The 18,160-nt window shown below is 35.0% G+C and overlaps 1 protein-coding gene across 1 annotated transcript in view; it reads left to right on the top strand.

Annotated features, from left to right (window-relative positions):
- Nucleotides 1-18,160, top strand: part of SLC30A9 (solute carrier family 30 member 9) — an 86,869-nt gene that overhangs the window by 26,315 nt on the left and 42,394 nt on the right. The window contains exons 3-6 of the mRNA XM_040484881.1: nucleotides 7,909-7,971; nucleotides 10,011-10,110; nucleotides 12,094-12,186; nucleotides 12,558-12,640. Coding sequence (XP_040340815.1) covers nucleotides 7,909-7,971; nucleotides 10,011-10,110; nucleotides 12,094-12,186; nucleotides 12,558-12,640 — 339 coding nt within the window. The remainder of the gene's footprint in view (nucleotides 1-7,908; nucleotides 7,972-10,010; nucleotides 10,111-12,093; nucleotides 12,187-12,557; nucleotides 12,641-18,160) is intronic.

The following is an 18,160-nucleotide window of genomic DNA, read 5'->3' as shown; positions in this document are numbered from 1 at the left end:
CTTAACCGACTGCACCACCCAGGCGCCCCTATGCTAGCCTTTTTTAAAAAAATATATATGTTTATTTACTTTGAGAGAGAGCACGCGAGCTTGCACAAGTGGGCGAGGGGCAGAGAGAGGGAGAGAGAGAATCCCAAGCAGTCTCTGCACTGTCAGCATGGAGCCCAACTCAGGGCTTAACCTCACCCAACCGTGAGATCATGACCTGAGCTGAAATCAAGAGTTGTACACTTACCCAACTGAGCTGCTTACGCACCCCGGGTATACTACTTTTCTGTTGTGAGACATCATCATCTCTTGACTGGATTACTGCAGCAGTCTTCCTGGGCTCTGTGCTTCCATTCTCTTTTTTGCTTATTATATTTCAGCCCAACCAGTCTCCTTTTGGCTCTTAGAAAATACAAACCTTGTTCTTGATTAGGGCCTTTGCTCTACTTGCTTTCTCTTTTCAAGGTGCCCTTCTACACATGGCTGGTCCCTTCTGGTCATTTACATCTTAGTTGAAATGTCAACTCTGCACAAAGTCATTCTTTAATCACTTCATCTAAAGTAGCCATATCAGCCTAATTTTAACTCTGTGTGGGCAGCACTTAATGCTGATTGATATTTCCAATATTTATTTCTCCCACTTGTTTCCAGGTCCCATGATAGCAGGACTCAGTGCCTAGAGCAGTGGTTTGCACATAGTAGTTGTTTAGTAAATATTTGTAAATGAATGAATGCTAAGTTCCTACTTGGGGAGAGACTTAGGAGTAGTAAATAGTAGTTAATAGTAGTTAATACCTAAGAGGTTATTGAAGTCATGAGTATGTTTGAGACAGTACAGGAAGGGAGTTTAACTATCTTTTCTTTAGTTGGGTGTCTTTCACATGGGAATATTTTATAGATTCCTTGAGAAACCTGTACTTATGTTTGCAGTGCCTGTTTTTCATGCTTGTCCCTAAGCCCCATCCTCCTTTTGGGCTTACTAGGCAGTTTTAGCCAATTTCTTCTTTTTCTTGTGATGATGGAGAACTGCAGGGAGAAATATTGAGAGTTTGCTATTAGAAGATGAAGGGATGGAGATTATGATGAGTCCCTGAGTTCCAGAATATTTATTGGAACGTAGAAATGGAAGAAGAATGATGCCTGCATGGCTCACTCGGTTAAGTGGCCTACTCTTGATGTTGGCTCAGGTCCTGATCTTGGCGGTTGTGAGATCGAACCCCATGTAGGGCTCCACACTCAGCACAGAGCCTGCTTGGGATTCTCACTCTCTCCCTCCCTATCTCTGCCCCTCTCCTGCTTGCGTGTGTGCACGTGCGTTCTTTCTCTCTTTCAAAATAAATAAGCATTAAAAAAAGAAAAGAAATGGGAGAAGAAATAAGTGATGAAATAATATAAAGGTAAAATATGTTATAATACTCTTCTGAGGTGAACATAGACTCAGGCAAAGATATTTAATGTTTCTGCTCTACAAAAGGTTTGAAACTGAAATCCATGACAAGGTTTCCTTTTTCGTCTGCTGATAAATAAAAATACAAGTTTATTTTCTTATATTAGAAATACATTTGTTTATTGATAGTTTTATTTTGGGCTCAATTTTTCAGAATTTGCTTAGGCCAAATTAGACGTTGTTAGCCATCAGATAGACAGCAAGTAATTGCTTGATTGAAAGATAATTTGTATATTTAAGGATTTAAGATTGACTTTTGAATAATTCAAATCACGTGGTAAAGTCAGGAACAGCTCATTAAGAGGCAGAGACTTGCTAAGGAATCCTTAAGTTTTTAAGGAGCATTCAGATGTTTTAAATTTTAGTAAAATTAGTTTTAATTTTGCTAATGGCAGCAGATGTGTGGCAAACAGCCAGGGGTTGAGCTTTAAACAAGTGTCTAGAGATATTCATGGATAGAATGTCTAGTTATTTATTGAAATCGTAAAGATTCTACTCCAGTGATACAGTACAAGCTTATTAAGGTGTTGGTGTGCAAAGTAAGTATTCATACATGTCTTTGAGCCATTTACTAGCATTTATTGTTTATGATTCTTAGCACTATGATTAGTAACTATAGACAGTTTGTAGGGAGAAAAATATCCAGAAATATCAGCCTTAGAGCAATTCATCTTAGTGATTTGGTTGAACACCTTTGATCATTGTGGAAAAGAGGGTTGTCTCTGAAACTTTTGACAGTAAAAGATTTTAGTTGTTCAGATGCTAGGTGAATGTTGAAAGCTTTTCTTTCACTTTTGTCTGCCCTACTCTCTGTTCCCCAAAACAAAATTTTAAGAAATTGATAAATAGATTTTATGGGTAAAGATGCTTCAGAATTTGCTTGCTGTATAGTTTAGACAAAAATAAAATCATGTTATTTAACTGTCCAGTGTCAAATGTTACAACCTATAGTTATTAATTATACAGGAGTGGTTTTTTTTTTTTATGTTTAAGTAATCTTTACACCCAATGTGGGGCTTGAATTCACAGCCCCAAGATCAAGTGTTACATGCTCTACAGACTGAGCCAGCCAGGCGCCCCTAAATAAGAGGGTTTTTAAGCCTACCTTTAATTTACCAATATGTTTAATAACCTACTTAGGATTTGATGAATAGTTAAAACTAAAGCCTTTTGGATTTTCTGTACATGTTTAGTTATCAAACCATAATATACCATGTTAAGTCATTTGCCCAGTGGCTTTCACTAAAAACAAAAACAAAAAAACCCCTAAGAATATACTAAAAATTATGTGTAAGATGTTTGCCTTTATTTCAGAGAGGGTTCTGCCTTTGTGAGTACCTAGTCTGTTGGCATTTAATCTGTCCTGAAAAGCCTTGAACAACGTAAATTAGTAGCTAGGCAGAAATTCTGACCAAGATGGCATTGTGAATAGATGCTTTGAAGTATCTGTTTTACTTCTCCTTGGAGCGATAGATAAAACATGGAAAAAGAAAACTGAAGAAACAACGGCCCTCAAAAAAGATACGCTATGTCCAAGGAGTGGACTTACTCTGGGTGTGTGAGCAAGCACTGGCAACCAGGAGTTCGGTTTGGTCGTGGTAAGGGATCTGTAGGTGCTACATGCATAGCCTGGTGTTGGAGTCAGACTCACTGTTTGAACTCACCCACCCACTCTCCAAAGTAGGCGGAACTAGGCTCTTCCATTTGTTATGTGAGGCTATACCTTGTAGGAGGCTGTAGGGTAGGGAGGCAAGAAGAACAGAAACTAGAACCTACTGTTTGCTGACTTAGAGACTGGATTGAGTGGCAGGAATTTCAAACTGGCAGTAGGAGATCTGGTTCAGGACAGATGGATCAGATTGAGTTTGAGCACTAGAACATGAGAGTGAAGGGATATATCCTACTTACAATAAGATTGTAAATTCTGAAATTTAAAAGTACATGAATGATCATATTGCAATATATAAATTTCAGATCACATTGTACACCTTAAACTTAGGAAACGTTATGTCTCTTACATCAATGAAGAATAAAAATACATGAAAAATCCTAATTGTAAGAAAGCCAACAAAATCAAATGTGTATTAACTCTAGACGATATTAAAATAACGGCCTGAATTGCTTTAAAAGAAGTTTAATATCTTCAAAAGAATAAATGAAGTATTCACATATTTTGAAATACAAACTGTCAGAATAAAACCAGAACAAATAAATCTGGAAAAGAGCCAACTAGAAATCTTAGAAATGAAAGTTAGTTACTAAAATAAAAATTTAATAGATTAAATAGTCCTCATCAAGTAGAGGATTAGTAAATTGAAATTCACCCTCAGTGCACATAGGAAAGCAAAAGGATTTTCAAGAAAAGTGAGAAGGCATTTAAGAGGCATGAAGCTGTAGCCTACATTTAATAGGCCATTTCAGAGCAAAGACAGAAATGGTGAAATATGCAAAGAGATGATAAGAATCTTTCAGATTTTGATGAAACAAGAGTCTTCAGATCAAAAGTACCCTTTGAATACTAAGCAGGATAAGTAAAAAGAATTCCACAGGTTTAAAAACAAAAACAAAAACAAGAAATAGCCCAACTTAAAAGCGTCCAAAGAGAAAAGTGAAAATACTGTATCAGCCCGGTTGTTGCTGTTTTGAGGTGGACTTTTTATCTTTCACAGTATGCAGAAGACACAGGGGTGAGTGATTCGTAGTAATAGCTGTGCAAGGGGAAAAGGAAAGGTGAATGAATATTACTCTAGAATTTCACACTGGTCTAAGTAAACAGTCTAGAGTGCAAGCAAAATAAAAATACTTCACGTATAGAAAGATGAATGTCATTTACCATTAACCCACCCACATTAAAGAAGGAAACTTAATTAAATTATATATTTGTATAAGATATTTGTATAAGAGTAGACTCAGAGGGAAAAAAGCATTGGGATATAGGCGAGACTGTGAAGAGCAAGAAATGGATAAAACATGTTGGGAAAATTAAGTATTGATAATACAAACAATAACCTTTTGAAATACTAAATGCTAAAATTTAATTTAATTTTTTTATTTTGTTTTATTATTTTCTAAGTTTTTTAATTTTGAGAGAGAGAATATCCCCAGAAGGGGATTCCCCTTAAATGCTAAAGTCGTAGTCAAGAGTAGTAAGATTGTGGTGGCTTAGTCTGTTGAACCCAGGCTCTTGATTTCCGGCTAAGGTTATGACCGCAGGATTTCCTGAATTTGAGTCCTGTGTCTGGCTCTGCGCTGACAGTGTGGAGCCTCCTCGGGATTCTCTCCCTCTCTGACCCTCCCCTGCACTCTCTCTCTCTCTCTCTCTCTCTCTCTCTCTCTCACTCACTCAAAATAAATCGATACACTTAAAAAAATGCATAATAAGATCAAAGAAGTTTTCAGTAATTAAAGGTTTCTTTCCTGTTTAGAGGAAAGTTGAGATGCTGAATAACTTTGCAGATGATTAGAAAGATTCACAGAAAAGTATGTATGTTAAATTTTTAAGTGGAATCATTTAAACAGAAATGTAATCTTACAAATTTCAAACCATCTTAAGGGATGGGGCGGGAAGAAAATACAGAAAACTCTATCAGTCTAACAGATGGCAAGAAAGGCAAAACAAAAGTAAGAGCAAAGCAAAAGGATGGTAAAATGAAAACAGACAGTAAGGGGGCAGAAGTCCAGATGTACCACTACTCAGGTAGTGAGCCAGATTTCATGGTGCTGGATATCATTTCAGTAACTGACATTCTATAAATATGTGGAAACAGTTTCTATTTTTTAAATATGTTTAGAGAGACGTGTTTAGAGAGACGTTTAGATAGCCTCTGCTATCAGCTGCTCAAGTTCTTTGCTCTTGAGACTATCCTCTTGATGTATTAAACCAACAGTTTCTTCCTCATCTTTCTCATCCCTATATAAAAGAGTCAGTCTTTCCTTGATTCCATTCTCCTTTCTAGCTCCTGCTGAAAGTCCAGATACTGCTTTTACTGTTTCATTTCCCATTCTCACTTCAAGCTGTTGCTTCTGTCCCCATTCTTCCTGCTGAAACTGCTATTGTCAACAGGCTACCAGTAAGCTCCATGTTGCTAATCCAGTTTTTACATCTGTCCTTTTCCTCCCTGCCATGAAAAATACACAAATACCTACTCATACATCGAATAATGTTTTACACGTAGAGATAATATAGGAAGTTGGTTAAGAGCATAGACTAATCAAAATGATGTGTGTTTCAATTCCTGACTGTGCCTTCATGTTTAAAATACCAGCTGTGTGGTTTTGGGGGAAGTTGCAAACTTCTCTGTGCTTCAGTTTCCTCATCTTTACGATGAAGATAATAATAGTACTTACCTCAGCAGTTTTGTTAAGATCAAATGAAATAATGCACATAAAACACATAGTACAGTATGTGGCACATATTAAATGCTTAGTAAATGTTAGCTCTGTCATTAGTAAATATTTTATTATTGAGTGAGGATATAAATTTATAAGGGGCATTTTTTTAAGGGTGAGATTTTTTTCTCTCTCTCTCTGCCCCTCCCCTGCTCATGCTCTCTCTCTCTCAAAAATAAATAAACTTAAAAAAATTAAATTCTGTCAGTTTAAAAAAAAGGAATAGAATTAGACATTTATATGTATATATCTTTAATTGTGTAGCTGTTTTTACACTTTACTGTGTGATAACTTATTGTGTGTATGCTTGTGATTTACTGTTTTCATTAGATTTTGCTAAGATTTATCTTAACAGTATATGTGTCTAGCTTATAAATTATATGTATCTATTTCATTAATTTTCATGGAGATAATTAGAGCACATACTTCTGATGGTTGTGTGAATTAAATGATACATGTAAAGTACTTAAAATAGTGCTTGGCACATAGTAAAGGCTCAAAGAAAGATAGCCACTATTATGTTTATTATTGTTCACTACTGTATGAAATGTGGTATGAATAGAACATGGTATGTTTAGCTATTCCAATTCTTATGGGCATTTGGGTTCTTTCCAATTTGAAGCAACAGAACACAGTGCTGCTCTGAACATTCATATACCTTTTTCCTTGTACCCTTGTGCAAGTTTCTATTAGGACAAATCTATTGGCCTAGAAGAATTTGCTAGGTCATAAGTTATGCTTATGTTCAGCTGTATCAGGTAATGCCAACCTGTTTAGCCAGGTAATTGTGCCATTTATATTTCCACCAGCAGTGTATGAGTTCCCATTGCTCCATAGCCCTTGCCAACACTAGATGTTGATACGTTTTTTCATTTTTCCTGATCTGATTGTTGTAAAATGGATTCTTGTGGTTTCTTTTGGGTTCTGTCCATAATGAGGCAGCCATCTCTTTGGTATGTTTATTGGTCACTTGTATTTCCTTTCCTTCTTGTTCTTGTCTTCTCTGTTTTTCTAATGATCTGTCTTTTTCTTGTTAATTTGGAGAAATTCCTAAATATTGGTACTTATCCTTTGTTGATGCTATTTGTTAGAAATATCTTCTCCCAGTTTGAGGCTTTCTTTTCTTTCCTTTTCTTTTTTCTTTTCTTTTCTTTTCTTTTCTTTTTTCTTTTCTTTTCTTTCTCTTCTCTTCTCTTCTCTTCTCTTCTCTTCTCTTCTCTTTTCTTTTCTTTTCTTTTCTTTCTGGGTTTTATTTTTAAGTAATCTCCAAACCCAACATGGGACTCAAACTCACAACCCCAAGATCAAGAGTCAAATGCTTTCCTGACTGAGCCAACCAGGCACCCATCTTTTGTTTTGTTTTGTTTTGTTTTGTTTTGTTTTGTTTTGTTTTGTTTTGTTTTGTTTTAAATGGGATCTTTTGATGGACAGAGGTTTTGAATTTTAGTTTAGTAGAATATGTCCATTTTTTCTTGTTTAAGAAATCTGTCTCTACCATAAAAATATTCTCTGTTGTTGTCTGTTAGGCATGTAAATGCCTTCACACTTAAGTTCTTAATTGACCTGGAATTGGCTGTTTATGGGATGAAGTATATTTAATTTTTAATTTTTAGTGAATTTTGGGGGGTGTTGTACATTCTTCCCAGTACCACTCAATAGTCATCCTTTCCTCATTAATATCTCTAGAATAATTTTGAGTGGAAGAATTTATAGTGTGTGTCCTTGTTTTGTACCTTATAAAGAGATGCACCTAATTTTTTGTCATTGTTATAGGTTTGTTTTGTTTTCTAAGGAAATTCCTTTTTGTCCTAATTTTTAAAAAAGGTTTGAAACTTGCGTTGGTGTTGAATTTTAGTAAATGCTTTTTCTTTAGCTCTTGAAATGATTCTGTAGCTTTTTTTCTTCAGTCAGTTAATGAGGGGAATTAATAGTTTTTCTAATGTTCAACTATTCTTGTATTCCTAGGATATTGGCCTATCATATATTATATTTTTTATACATTGCCAGATTGTTAGCTAACATTAAGTTTTTAATTTTGTTTGAAAGCAACTACTTAATGTAACTTTTTAAAATTAACTTTCTAGCAGAAAATATAGGTGCTGAACTCAAAGCTCCACTCATTAAGCAAGAACCTCTCCAAGTAAGAGGTAAATATATTTTATTCTTTTTTTTTATTGTAATGGTGTTTTGAATTAAATATACGAAATTAGTTTATATAGAGCTCTTTATAATTACATTATTCTGAGTGTACAGTCCCTTTTTTTCTTTAAACATACTGACCATAAGGATTTATTCTCCTCTTTATAAACTAATTTTCTACCGAAATTCACTTTGCGTTTTGGTCACAAATTTTGTGGTAATTGTTTTTTCAAAAGCCCAAAGAAAGGAGTAATGGCAAATAAAAGTGATCAATTGCTTTATCATTTTTAGAAAAGTAATGTGATTAAAAAGCAGGAGACCCAAAACCTTTCAGTTACACCATGTTCAAATCCAGATAGAGTTTGGACATTCTTTTTTGACTTTGTTTTCTGGGAATAACTGAGTGACGAGGGAATTCTTGTTTGCAGCTCTGCTCTTTGTATGAGCTGTGGCTCTCACTTCCAAAGCAGCGTGTTTTACAGGGCAGTAACTGTGATTAGAAGCACCACGGCTTTGGCATCAGGCAAAAGTGGACTCGGTTTGTGGCTCCAGCATGTACGAGCTTTATAGCCTTGGGCATTTTCCTTGAGCCGTATTTTTCACCCCTATGAGATTTTGCAAAATGCAATTTCTTTTCTAGGGTAACCTGGAAGATGGTCCATAGTATACAGTTACAGTTAGAAATAATTAATATGATTGCAGCAGCAGCATCCACAGTCTGGGCCAGGGCAGGCCAAGAGGGATTTCTGTATACTTTAAAGAAATCTTTGAAAAGTAACTTTAAAAAACCACTGATCTTTTAAAAGAAAGAAGTAATTCTTCTCTTTGCTCCAGAGTAGCTTATCTGGATTTAGAATTTTAGGATTATTCGAGTAAGGCAGTTTAGAGACATGAAACTCATGCAAAAAGAAACCTGAACTACCTTATATGTATTTTTTTCAAATAAAGTTTTGATTTTTTTATACTGCACTTTGTTGGAAGTGTTATTAAATATTATTTGTGCGTTTGATTTTAATAGTTAATGTGTTATTTTAAGAGTCCTTTCTAGCTACTGTAGTGACAGGTAATTTTAGTCTTAATATACTCTTTCCACTTCAAAGTACAATGGAAAACTCATTAATAGATCTGAGAATAGAATATGAAGTAACTGGGTGACAGTTTGAAACGGAACACGTGACTTGTGTTGTTTTGTCCTGCTCTTCAGATATTTGCTCATGTTATTTACCTACGTTATGTGACCAGAAGTCTCATTTTGCAATGATTTATAAACATAGACCTATGTTGAGTGTAATTTTTAATTCACAGGCTATAATTGATGCCAAATTGGTATTTTGTTATTGATCTCTGGTTTTTTAATGAACAATTTGATGCTTGGTAATGGGGAAATAATTTAGTAGAAGACAGTATTTTACCTATTACCCATAATAAACCTTCTATAATTATGTTAAACTTCCTATAATTTTTAACTGATAGAAATATTCCTTACGTTTACTTTAGCTTTCTTACATTATGTGAAATAGTCCAGTGGCTTTCAGGCCTTTTTTGACTACACCTCACGTAAGAAATATGAATGAAAACAAAAGTTTTCACAAAGAGTACTTATTCATTGTATGTAGTACTCTTTGATTACTTTCTATTTTCCTTTTTATAAAAAATGTTTGAAAAACATTGAACCAGTACGGAATTTTTTTATTGAAACTTCATTTTCATTTAGACCCTAGACAATTTAAATTGTATTAGTACAATTTAAACAGACCAGTAATACCTATACAAGATGTCCATTAGACAAAGGATTAGCATTTTGGCATCAGTTATAGCTGAGCTATGGAGATAAAATCTACATTTAGGCAACAAATGGGATTCTGTCCTATTCTGCACTTGGAGAATTTCCTTTTCTGATGCCATTCAGTGCATCAGGAAAAACATCAATTTTCTATGAAATTCATTAGTGAACCCACTTAAACGTCAACAAATGTTTATCTTCTAATATTGTTTCCAATTTGCATATTTATTATATATTTTTTTTAATTATTATTTTTGGTTTTAGTCAAAGCAGTCCTTAAGAAGAGGGAATATGGACCAAAGTACACTCAGAATAATTTCATCACTGGAGTCAGAGCAATAAATGAGTTCTGTCTGAAATCCAGGTATAGTAGGTTTTTCTTTTTCTTTTTTAATGTGATAGTTGTATCTAATCTAAATAGCCATTTATTTCTTAGAATATGTTACTGGCTACCATCCATGTGGAAATTTTCCCAAGACAGCTTCCTAAATTGAAGATCTATTTTGTTCAGTTAAAAAATGTTAAGATTGGTAGCTACTAAACTGAATTCTGCTTCAACATGAGCAACTCCAGTCTTTTGTGATATCTTAAAAAAGTTCAAAAAGGTAGGTTCTTGGGGTGTCTGGATGGCTCAGTTGGTGGGGTATCTGGCTCTTGATCTTGGCTCATGTTATGATCTCACAGTTCACGGGATTGAGCCCCATGTAGGGCTCCTGCACTGACAGCATGGAGCCTGCTTGGCATTCTCTCTCCCACTCGTACTTTCTCTCTCAAAATAAATAAACTTTAAAAAAAAAAAGTTTCTTCAAAACCTCTGTATCCCACAAGAACCTTAGGAGTTTTATTATTGTGTTAATATGTAGCTTATTATTAATAAGATATTTGTGTATTTGTTTAACTTTTTAAAGTTTTGGGTTTATTTGGCTACCAGAGTTGAGTAATTTAGTTACATTTATGTTCACACTCCAGCTATGGTTTCTGTTGAGCATAAATTATTTTTCTGCTATCTTTTTGTTACTAATTTTGTTGTAATCTTAGATATTTATTCAGATATTTGTCACAAATTTAGAAGCCCCCCCCCCCCCCCTTTTGTGTGTTTACCTAAGGAAGCCATATTACGTTGAAGATTTCTTGGCAATTTAGACATCAGATTTAGCCTTTTTTCCCCTCTCCCTCCTGGTCACATCCTCTGTATTACAGTATCAAGAAATAAGAATTCCTGTCATCAGTTTTGTAACTTACTTAACTATTAAAAACAACATTGTAACATTGTAAAAAACAGTTGTAACAGTGATGTAAAAGAATGTTCTGTTTCACACTGAGTACTTCATTTAGTTCTCACAAAAATTTTGTGAATTAAGTGGATTAGGTGTTGCCGTCTCCGCATTGTAGGCCAAGAAACATAGTAAAGAGGTCAGTGGCAACCTGGCTCACTTAGTCAGCATCAGGGAACTAGGATACATATCTTTAATAGGTAAACATTTTTTTACTAATATGTGATGGTTGGTTATGTTGACTTGTTTTATTTATGTATTTATTTATTTATTTTTAAAGATTTTATGTTAAATAATCTCCACACTCAAGTTGGGGCTCGAACCCACAACCCCAAGGTCAAGAGTCGCACACTCCACTGACTGAGCCAGCCAGGTGCCCGGGTTGTTGACTTATGTTAAACTCCAAAATAATTTCTTGGGATTTAATATATTCCATAGTAACCAGATTTTTACTTATAGGTCTTTCCATTGCTCTTGTAGAATTTCCTTAGAAAGACCAATAATCAAATTTAGAATGACTATTTAGCCGTGACTTAATGAATACATAAACCCTTCAGAATTTAAGAGAATGGAAAATAAATAGCACAGAATTGACATATACACTTTATGACTTGATACCTATAAATAGTGTTACCACTTAGTATCATCAATTAGTATTAATCTGGATATAAAAAGTATGACTATAAGTCTTAAATTTAAATTCTTAAATAGAGGATGATATCCTAATCCATGTTTTTTCTACTTTTCACTTTTTTCCTCATACATCAGACATTGCAGTGGAGTGTCCATAACAGATAAAAAACAAACACTGATGAATTAGTTGAATCTCTACATATTATGTCATGTTATCTATAGTGAGCATCAAGAATAATTTTTTTTTCACTGTCTCTAGAGCAATTTTTGTATGCAAAAATGCCTTCTCTAAACTGATCTTTATAAAGCCTTTAACTGATCTGTGTAGCCTTTAAAGATCAGGATCAAGATAGTGGCTTTTATCTGCCCCTAATAATCCTTCTGAGTACCTCAACTATATGAACCTTGTCTGAATAAATTCAGCATGTTTCTTTCTCCAGTGATCTGGAACAACTTCGAAAAATCAGACGACGAAGTCCTCATGAAGATACCGAGTCCTTTACCGTATACTTGAGATCGGATGTGGAGGCAAAGTAAGAGTATAGTTCTTTTAGAATAAATGTACAAGCCAAATTTGGGATTAATAAAAACCCATCTTATATAGACCCAGAAGTTTTTAAAGGATATATTTAAAAAGCAGAGTATTTTCATATTTGCAAACTTGTCTATCTGTGACTAGTCAACTAAAAGTATATCAAAATTTATAAGAAAATTTGCTGTTGAAGTTACTGTTACTGTTTAGATTTAATTTAGAAAAGCTTCTTCAGTGTTTTGTATTTTTTCTAAAGGACCTTATGCTTTGTTGTAAGATTCTCATATAGTTATAATTCGTCTAGATTTAAATATGATTACAATAAAGTCATTAAAAGTGTTCATTGTCAATGGCCCATGTGTGTATGTGCAGATCTTTGGAAGTTTGGGGAAGCCCTGAAGCTCTTGCCAGAGAGAAAAAACTGCGTAAGGAAGCAGAAATAGAATACAGAGAGAGTAAGTATATTCAATTTAAAGTGGAGTTAATTAAAACATAACGTGTAGGTGAAACTGGGGCCTTTAATGAATAACTGTACTTCCTAGCGGTTGCAGGTCTCTTGACTTTGGCTCTGTTGGTTCTAGCAAATACCAGTTTCCACTTTATAAGACAGTACCTTTTTTTTTTTTCTCCTGTATGGCTCTTTAAAGATGATGAGAGGTAACAAAGCTACATGGTTGTTTCTATATGTCAATATTATAATTTATAGTCTGATTTGAAGATTATATTTGTGTATGTATATATCTCTTTCTATATATAGGTGTGTGTGTATATATATATATATATATATATATAAAACCTCCTATATATATATTTATATATATATATAATTTTTTTTTCAACGTTTTATTTATTTTTGGGACAGAGAGAGACAGAGCATGAACGGGGGAGGGGCAGAGAGAGAGGGAGACACAGAATCGGAAACAGGCTCCAGGCTCTGAGCCATCAGCCCAGAGCCTGACGCGGGGCTCGAACTCACGGACCGCGAGATCGTGACCTGGCTGAAGTCGGACGCTTAACCGACTGCGGCACCCAGGCGCCCCTATTTATATATATATAAAGAATAAAAAGCCTCCTTTCATTTTCTACAGTAACTACAGTTACTGTCTCATTTTCCTGACTATAGATAACTGTTGTTGGCAATTTGGTGTATCTATCCAGAATATTTCTGATGAATTTTCAAATTTCTGTACACATTTTTTCACTTAAACATAATTGGGTGACACTCTGCATATTGTTTGGTGTCTTGTCCTTTATGTTTACCAGTGTGACTGTAAGCATCTTTCCATGTCTTTCTATAGAGCTCTACCTCACTCCCATTCTTTTTTAACAGCTACAGAGTCTTCCGCTATATGGACATAACAAGCTTTATGTTCTCCAATTTTTTACCATTACAAAGAACCATTAGTGAATGTCATATTTTAAAATATGTAATATATACTGTTATTAAAAATACATGGTATAAAATGTTAGTAGAATTTTAGGGTTGAAGGACATGGGCATTTTAAGATTTGATAGAATGATTAGTTCTGAATAATTATTCTCCAAAGGCATATTGTGTCAATTTATACTTACAGTGTATGAGGGTGACTATTTCCTCATATCCTTGACAGTGCTGGATGTTACCATTGTTTTAACTTTCTTATGTATTTGATGGACAACAGATGGTACCTTTAATTTTGAGTTTTTCTGATTACCACTGAGGTTGGTTATCTTTTAATATATTTGTTTTTCTTAGTTTTCTGTGATAATTTTTATATCCTTTACTCTTCTAGATTGTGTATCTTTTAAAATAGATTTTCATGGGGCGCCTGGGTGGCGCAGTCGGTTAAGCGTCCGACTTCAGCCAGGTCACGATCTCGCGGTCCGTGAGTTCGAGCCCCGCGTCAGGCTCTGGGCTGATGGCTCAGAGCCTGGAGCCTGTTTCCGATTCTGTGTCTCCCTCTCTCTCTGCCCCTCCCCCGTTCATGCTCTGTCTCTCTCTGTCGCAAAAATAAATAAATGTTGAAAAAAAAATTTTTTTTAAATAAAAAATAAAAAAAAATAAAATAAAATAGATTTTCATGAGTTTTTGGTGTATTTTTAACCCTTAATTTTGTATGTTCTGAATATTTTCTTTTGCTCCTTCTTCATATTTTGTTTTATCCACCCCCCAGTTAGTGGGAGATTTCAGACATAGGAGTACAGAGGAAAGTGTAACAACTCCTCGAGAATCCCATCACTCAGCTTTACAGTTATCAACATGTGGCCAACCTTGTTTTATCTGTATTTCCTTTACTAACCCTCACTCTACTGAGGGTTAGTAATTCACTCTGCTGAATTATTTTGAAACCAGTCCCAGCTATTATATTATTCCATCTATAAATATTTCAGTATATGTCTCTAAAAAACAGGTATTTGTTTTAGTTAGTTCATATGATGGTGATGGTTAAACTGCTTTAGAAAAGCTCACTAACCACTGCCCTCAATAATCTGTCAGTAGGTCTTAATATCCTCTCAGTTGCCCTTTAGTTGAAGATCTAGGATGTTTTTGTATAGTTTTAATTTTGGCAAAGAAAATGAGTGACCTTCTGCTGATTATTTCTTTTCTTGACAAAGTTGAAAAAACATTTTGTCTCTTTCCAGCTAATCTAGTCAGGAGGAATAAGGGCTATATTTGAGGTTCTTATAGGCCTGGAATATATGATATTCAGATATCTGTATGTTGAGCAAGTGTAGATTGTTTTGCACAATCCAAGTCCTTTAAATCATAGTTCAGCATTTTGAAAAGTAATAAGGAGAATCCGTGAATCCTGGGATCTGTGCAGTTTTTGCCTCTTAGAAGAAGCAAACATTGGTTGACTGTGTATTCACAGATATGCTAAAGAGAGCTGCACCTAAATCCACAGGGGTGAAATATTTCAGTAAAACAAATATATACTGGGATCAGGGAACCTCAGAATTTTGGTATCACTATTCAAAGACTTCCATTGGGTATCTTTTCAGTAATAGAGATGCTAATACTGGATATGATCGAATGTTGTTCCAGTAGGGCAGATTGCATTGGGGAATTAGATGCTGGCACTGCAGTTACAGATCTGTTCTGTTACTTTGGGGAACTGATAGAATGTGGCAGGATTAAAATATAGATAGAGATGCTAGTATCTGAGAAAAATATACACTTACTTTTCTTTGACAGGCTTTATTTAGGAGAATCTGAATTCTTCAACTGTATTTCTAAATTCTGTACAGGACCAAAGCTTAAAGGTGACAATATTACCTTACCCTGATGAGTTGGTGAAATTTCTAAATGGAAATACGGTCAGTAATATAGATAGAAAAGGGATAGAGAGAGCTTCTTGAGAGTATGGGAGTTCAGTATAAAGAGGGGGAGCGGTGAGATAGAAGGAGATCAAGGAGAAGTGAAACCAGCTGAAGGAAGATATGCAAGGAAGGAAAAACCAAGTAGGGCAAAGTAGTGGTGCTCAAATTGTCCCATTTTTGGCCAGTGGAAGCACCTCAAGTTGGTTCCAAAGTCCTTTTGTCATAACCCTAGTGTTGTAGCCTCCTTGCTTTTAGGTACAGTAAGATGTTTCAGGTTTATCTTCTATATTTCCTGCCCCAGACTGGGCATTACGCATCTCTGGAAGGAACTACATTTCTTTCTAGTAGGAAATAAAATTGAGAGAGTCTCCTTTGGGCATCAGGGATATTCATTTGTAGTAGGTTGTCATATGTTTAAGGTCTTTCCATGGACAGGTAGGAAATGCTTTTTTTTTTTCCTTAAGAGAGAAGATATATAGGCTGTTTTGAAAAACTGAATGTTTATTTTTCTTTGTTGTGTTTTGTATCTCTTTTCTTACACTGAAAATTTTATTTTTTAGTCCATTGATATAATTTATTACATTTTTTGTTTACACATATAGAAAGAATATAGTGTAGTTTCTAATAATAATACCAATATTATTGCCATCAGGATGATTTAAGATTTACTTTTTTTTTTTTTTTTTTTGGTCTTTAGTATATATCCCACTAGGGATATATAGTTATATTTCTGTGTTTTAAATTCACTTGTAATTTCTGTCTGTGTGGATAAACCACAAAGTAGATGTAAAATTTGGTTCATTTGTTTCATTTTGCTTATGATTTTTATTCTTTTTTATTTTTTTAATTTTTTTTTAACGTTTATTTTTGAGACAGAGAGAGACAGAGCATGAACGGGGGAGGGTCAGAGAGAGAGAGAGACACAGAATCTGAAACAGGCTCCAGGCTCTGGTCAGCACAGAGCCCAACGTGGGGCTCGAACTCACAGACTGCGAGATCATGACCTGAGCCAAAGTCGGCCGCTTAACCGACTGAGCCACCCAGGCGCCCCTGCTTATGATTTTTAGAAATAATTTTGATTTATTTTTATTTTATAATTTTGTAAAACATTTACATGATTATCTAGAATCACATCTACCAGATAAAAATACTTCAGAGAAATTTAGCTTCCACTACTATCCTCTCCACCCTATTCTCCCTCTTGTATCAGTAACCATTTAGAAAATTAGTTTTGAGGTTATTTATTCCATTAAAAAATATATTATGAAATAGCATATAGGGGCACCTGAGTGCCTCAGTCAGTTAAGTGTCCAACTCTTTTTTTAAATTTTTTTTTAATCTGTATTTATTTTTGAAAGAGAGACAGAGTGTGAGCAGGGGAGGGGCAGAAAGAGAGGGAGACACAGAATCTGAAGCAGGCTCCAGGCCCTGAGCTGTCAGCACAGAGCCCACACAGGGCTCGAACTCACGAACTATGAGATTGTGACCTGAGCTGAAGTCAGATGCTCAACCAACTGAGCCATCCAGGCACCCCAAGTTTCCAACTCTTGATTTTGGTTCAGGCCATGCGTGATCTCATGGTTTATGAGATTGAGCCCCGTGGAGCCTGCTTGGAATTCTCATTCTCTCTCTCTCTCTCTCTCTCTGTGCCCCTCATATACACTCTCTCCCTCAAAATAAATAGATGAACTTAAATAAAAAAAAGTTCCAAAACACAAATAGTACAATACTATTAAAAGAGAAATAGAAATTAGCATATACACTGGTATTACCCCCTCAGACCCCTTTTGCTAAATAAGGTATACTTTCTGTTCTTGGCTTTTTTGTTTGACACTATGTCCTAAGGACCATTCTATAGTAGTAAATAGAGACATTTTTTTCATTCCTTTTATAATACTCCCATTTTGGGGGGTATACCATAGTTTATTCAGTTATTTCCCCATAGGTCATTTCTAGTCTTTTGCTATTAAAATAATGATACCACAAGTAGCTTGTACATACATTAAAGGAAATATATAAAGTTCACAATTTTTAAAAAAAAAATTTTTTTTTCAACGTTTATTTATTTTTGGGACAGAGAGAGACAGAGCATGAACGGGGGAGGGGCAGAGAGAGAGGGAGACACAGAATCGGAAACAGGCTCCAGGCTCTGAGCCATCAGCCCAGAGCCCGACGCGGGGCTCAAACTCACGGACCGCGAGATCGTGACCTGGCTGAAGTCGGACGCTTAACCAACTGCACCACCCAGGTGCCCCTAAAGTTCACAATTTGAGAAAAGATAGTAATAGAAGTTTGTTCTTATTGTATTTTTAAACGTTGGGCTAAGAAATGAGGAATTGGTTCTTCTATCAAGCTTAAGTAACTCATATTTTTAGGTAATATTGAGAACAGAATCTTAATATCAAAGTGCCTTTTTCTCATTGTAAAGCCAGTTTTCTTCCCACAAAAAACACAACAAAATTTATCATTTTAACAGAGTGTTAACTATCTTTGCATTGTTCTGAAACAAATCTCTAGAAATTATTTCCCGAACTTTTTCATCATGTAAAACTGGAACTATACCTGTTAAGCAATGGCCCTTTCTTCGTACCTGTAGCCCTTGGTAACCACTATTCTACTTTGTGGTTCTATGAATTTGACTACTGTAGATATCTCAGGTAAATAGAATCATACAA

The sequence above is a fragment of the Herpailurus yagouaroundi genome, unplaced genomic scaffold, assembly GCF_014898765.1.
Source record: "Herpailurus yagouaroundi ecotype Mexico unplaced genomic scaffold, PumYag 28, whole genome shotgun sequence".
Lineage (NCBI taxonomy): Eukaryota > Metazoa > Chordata > Mammalia > Carnivora > Felidae > Herpailurus > Herpailurus yagouaroundi.
The sequence above is the reverse complement of the archived record's forward strand: the minus strand, read 5'-3'. Positions and strand labels throughout refer to the sequence as shown.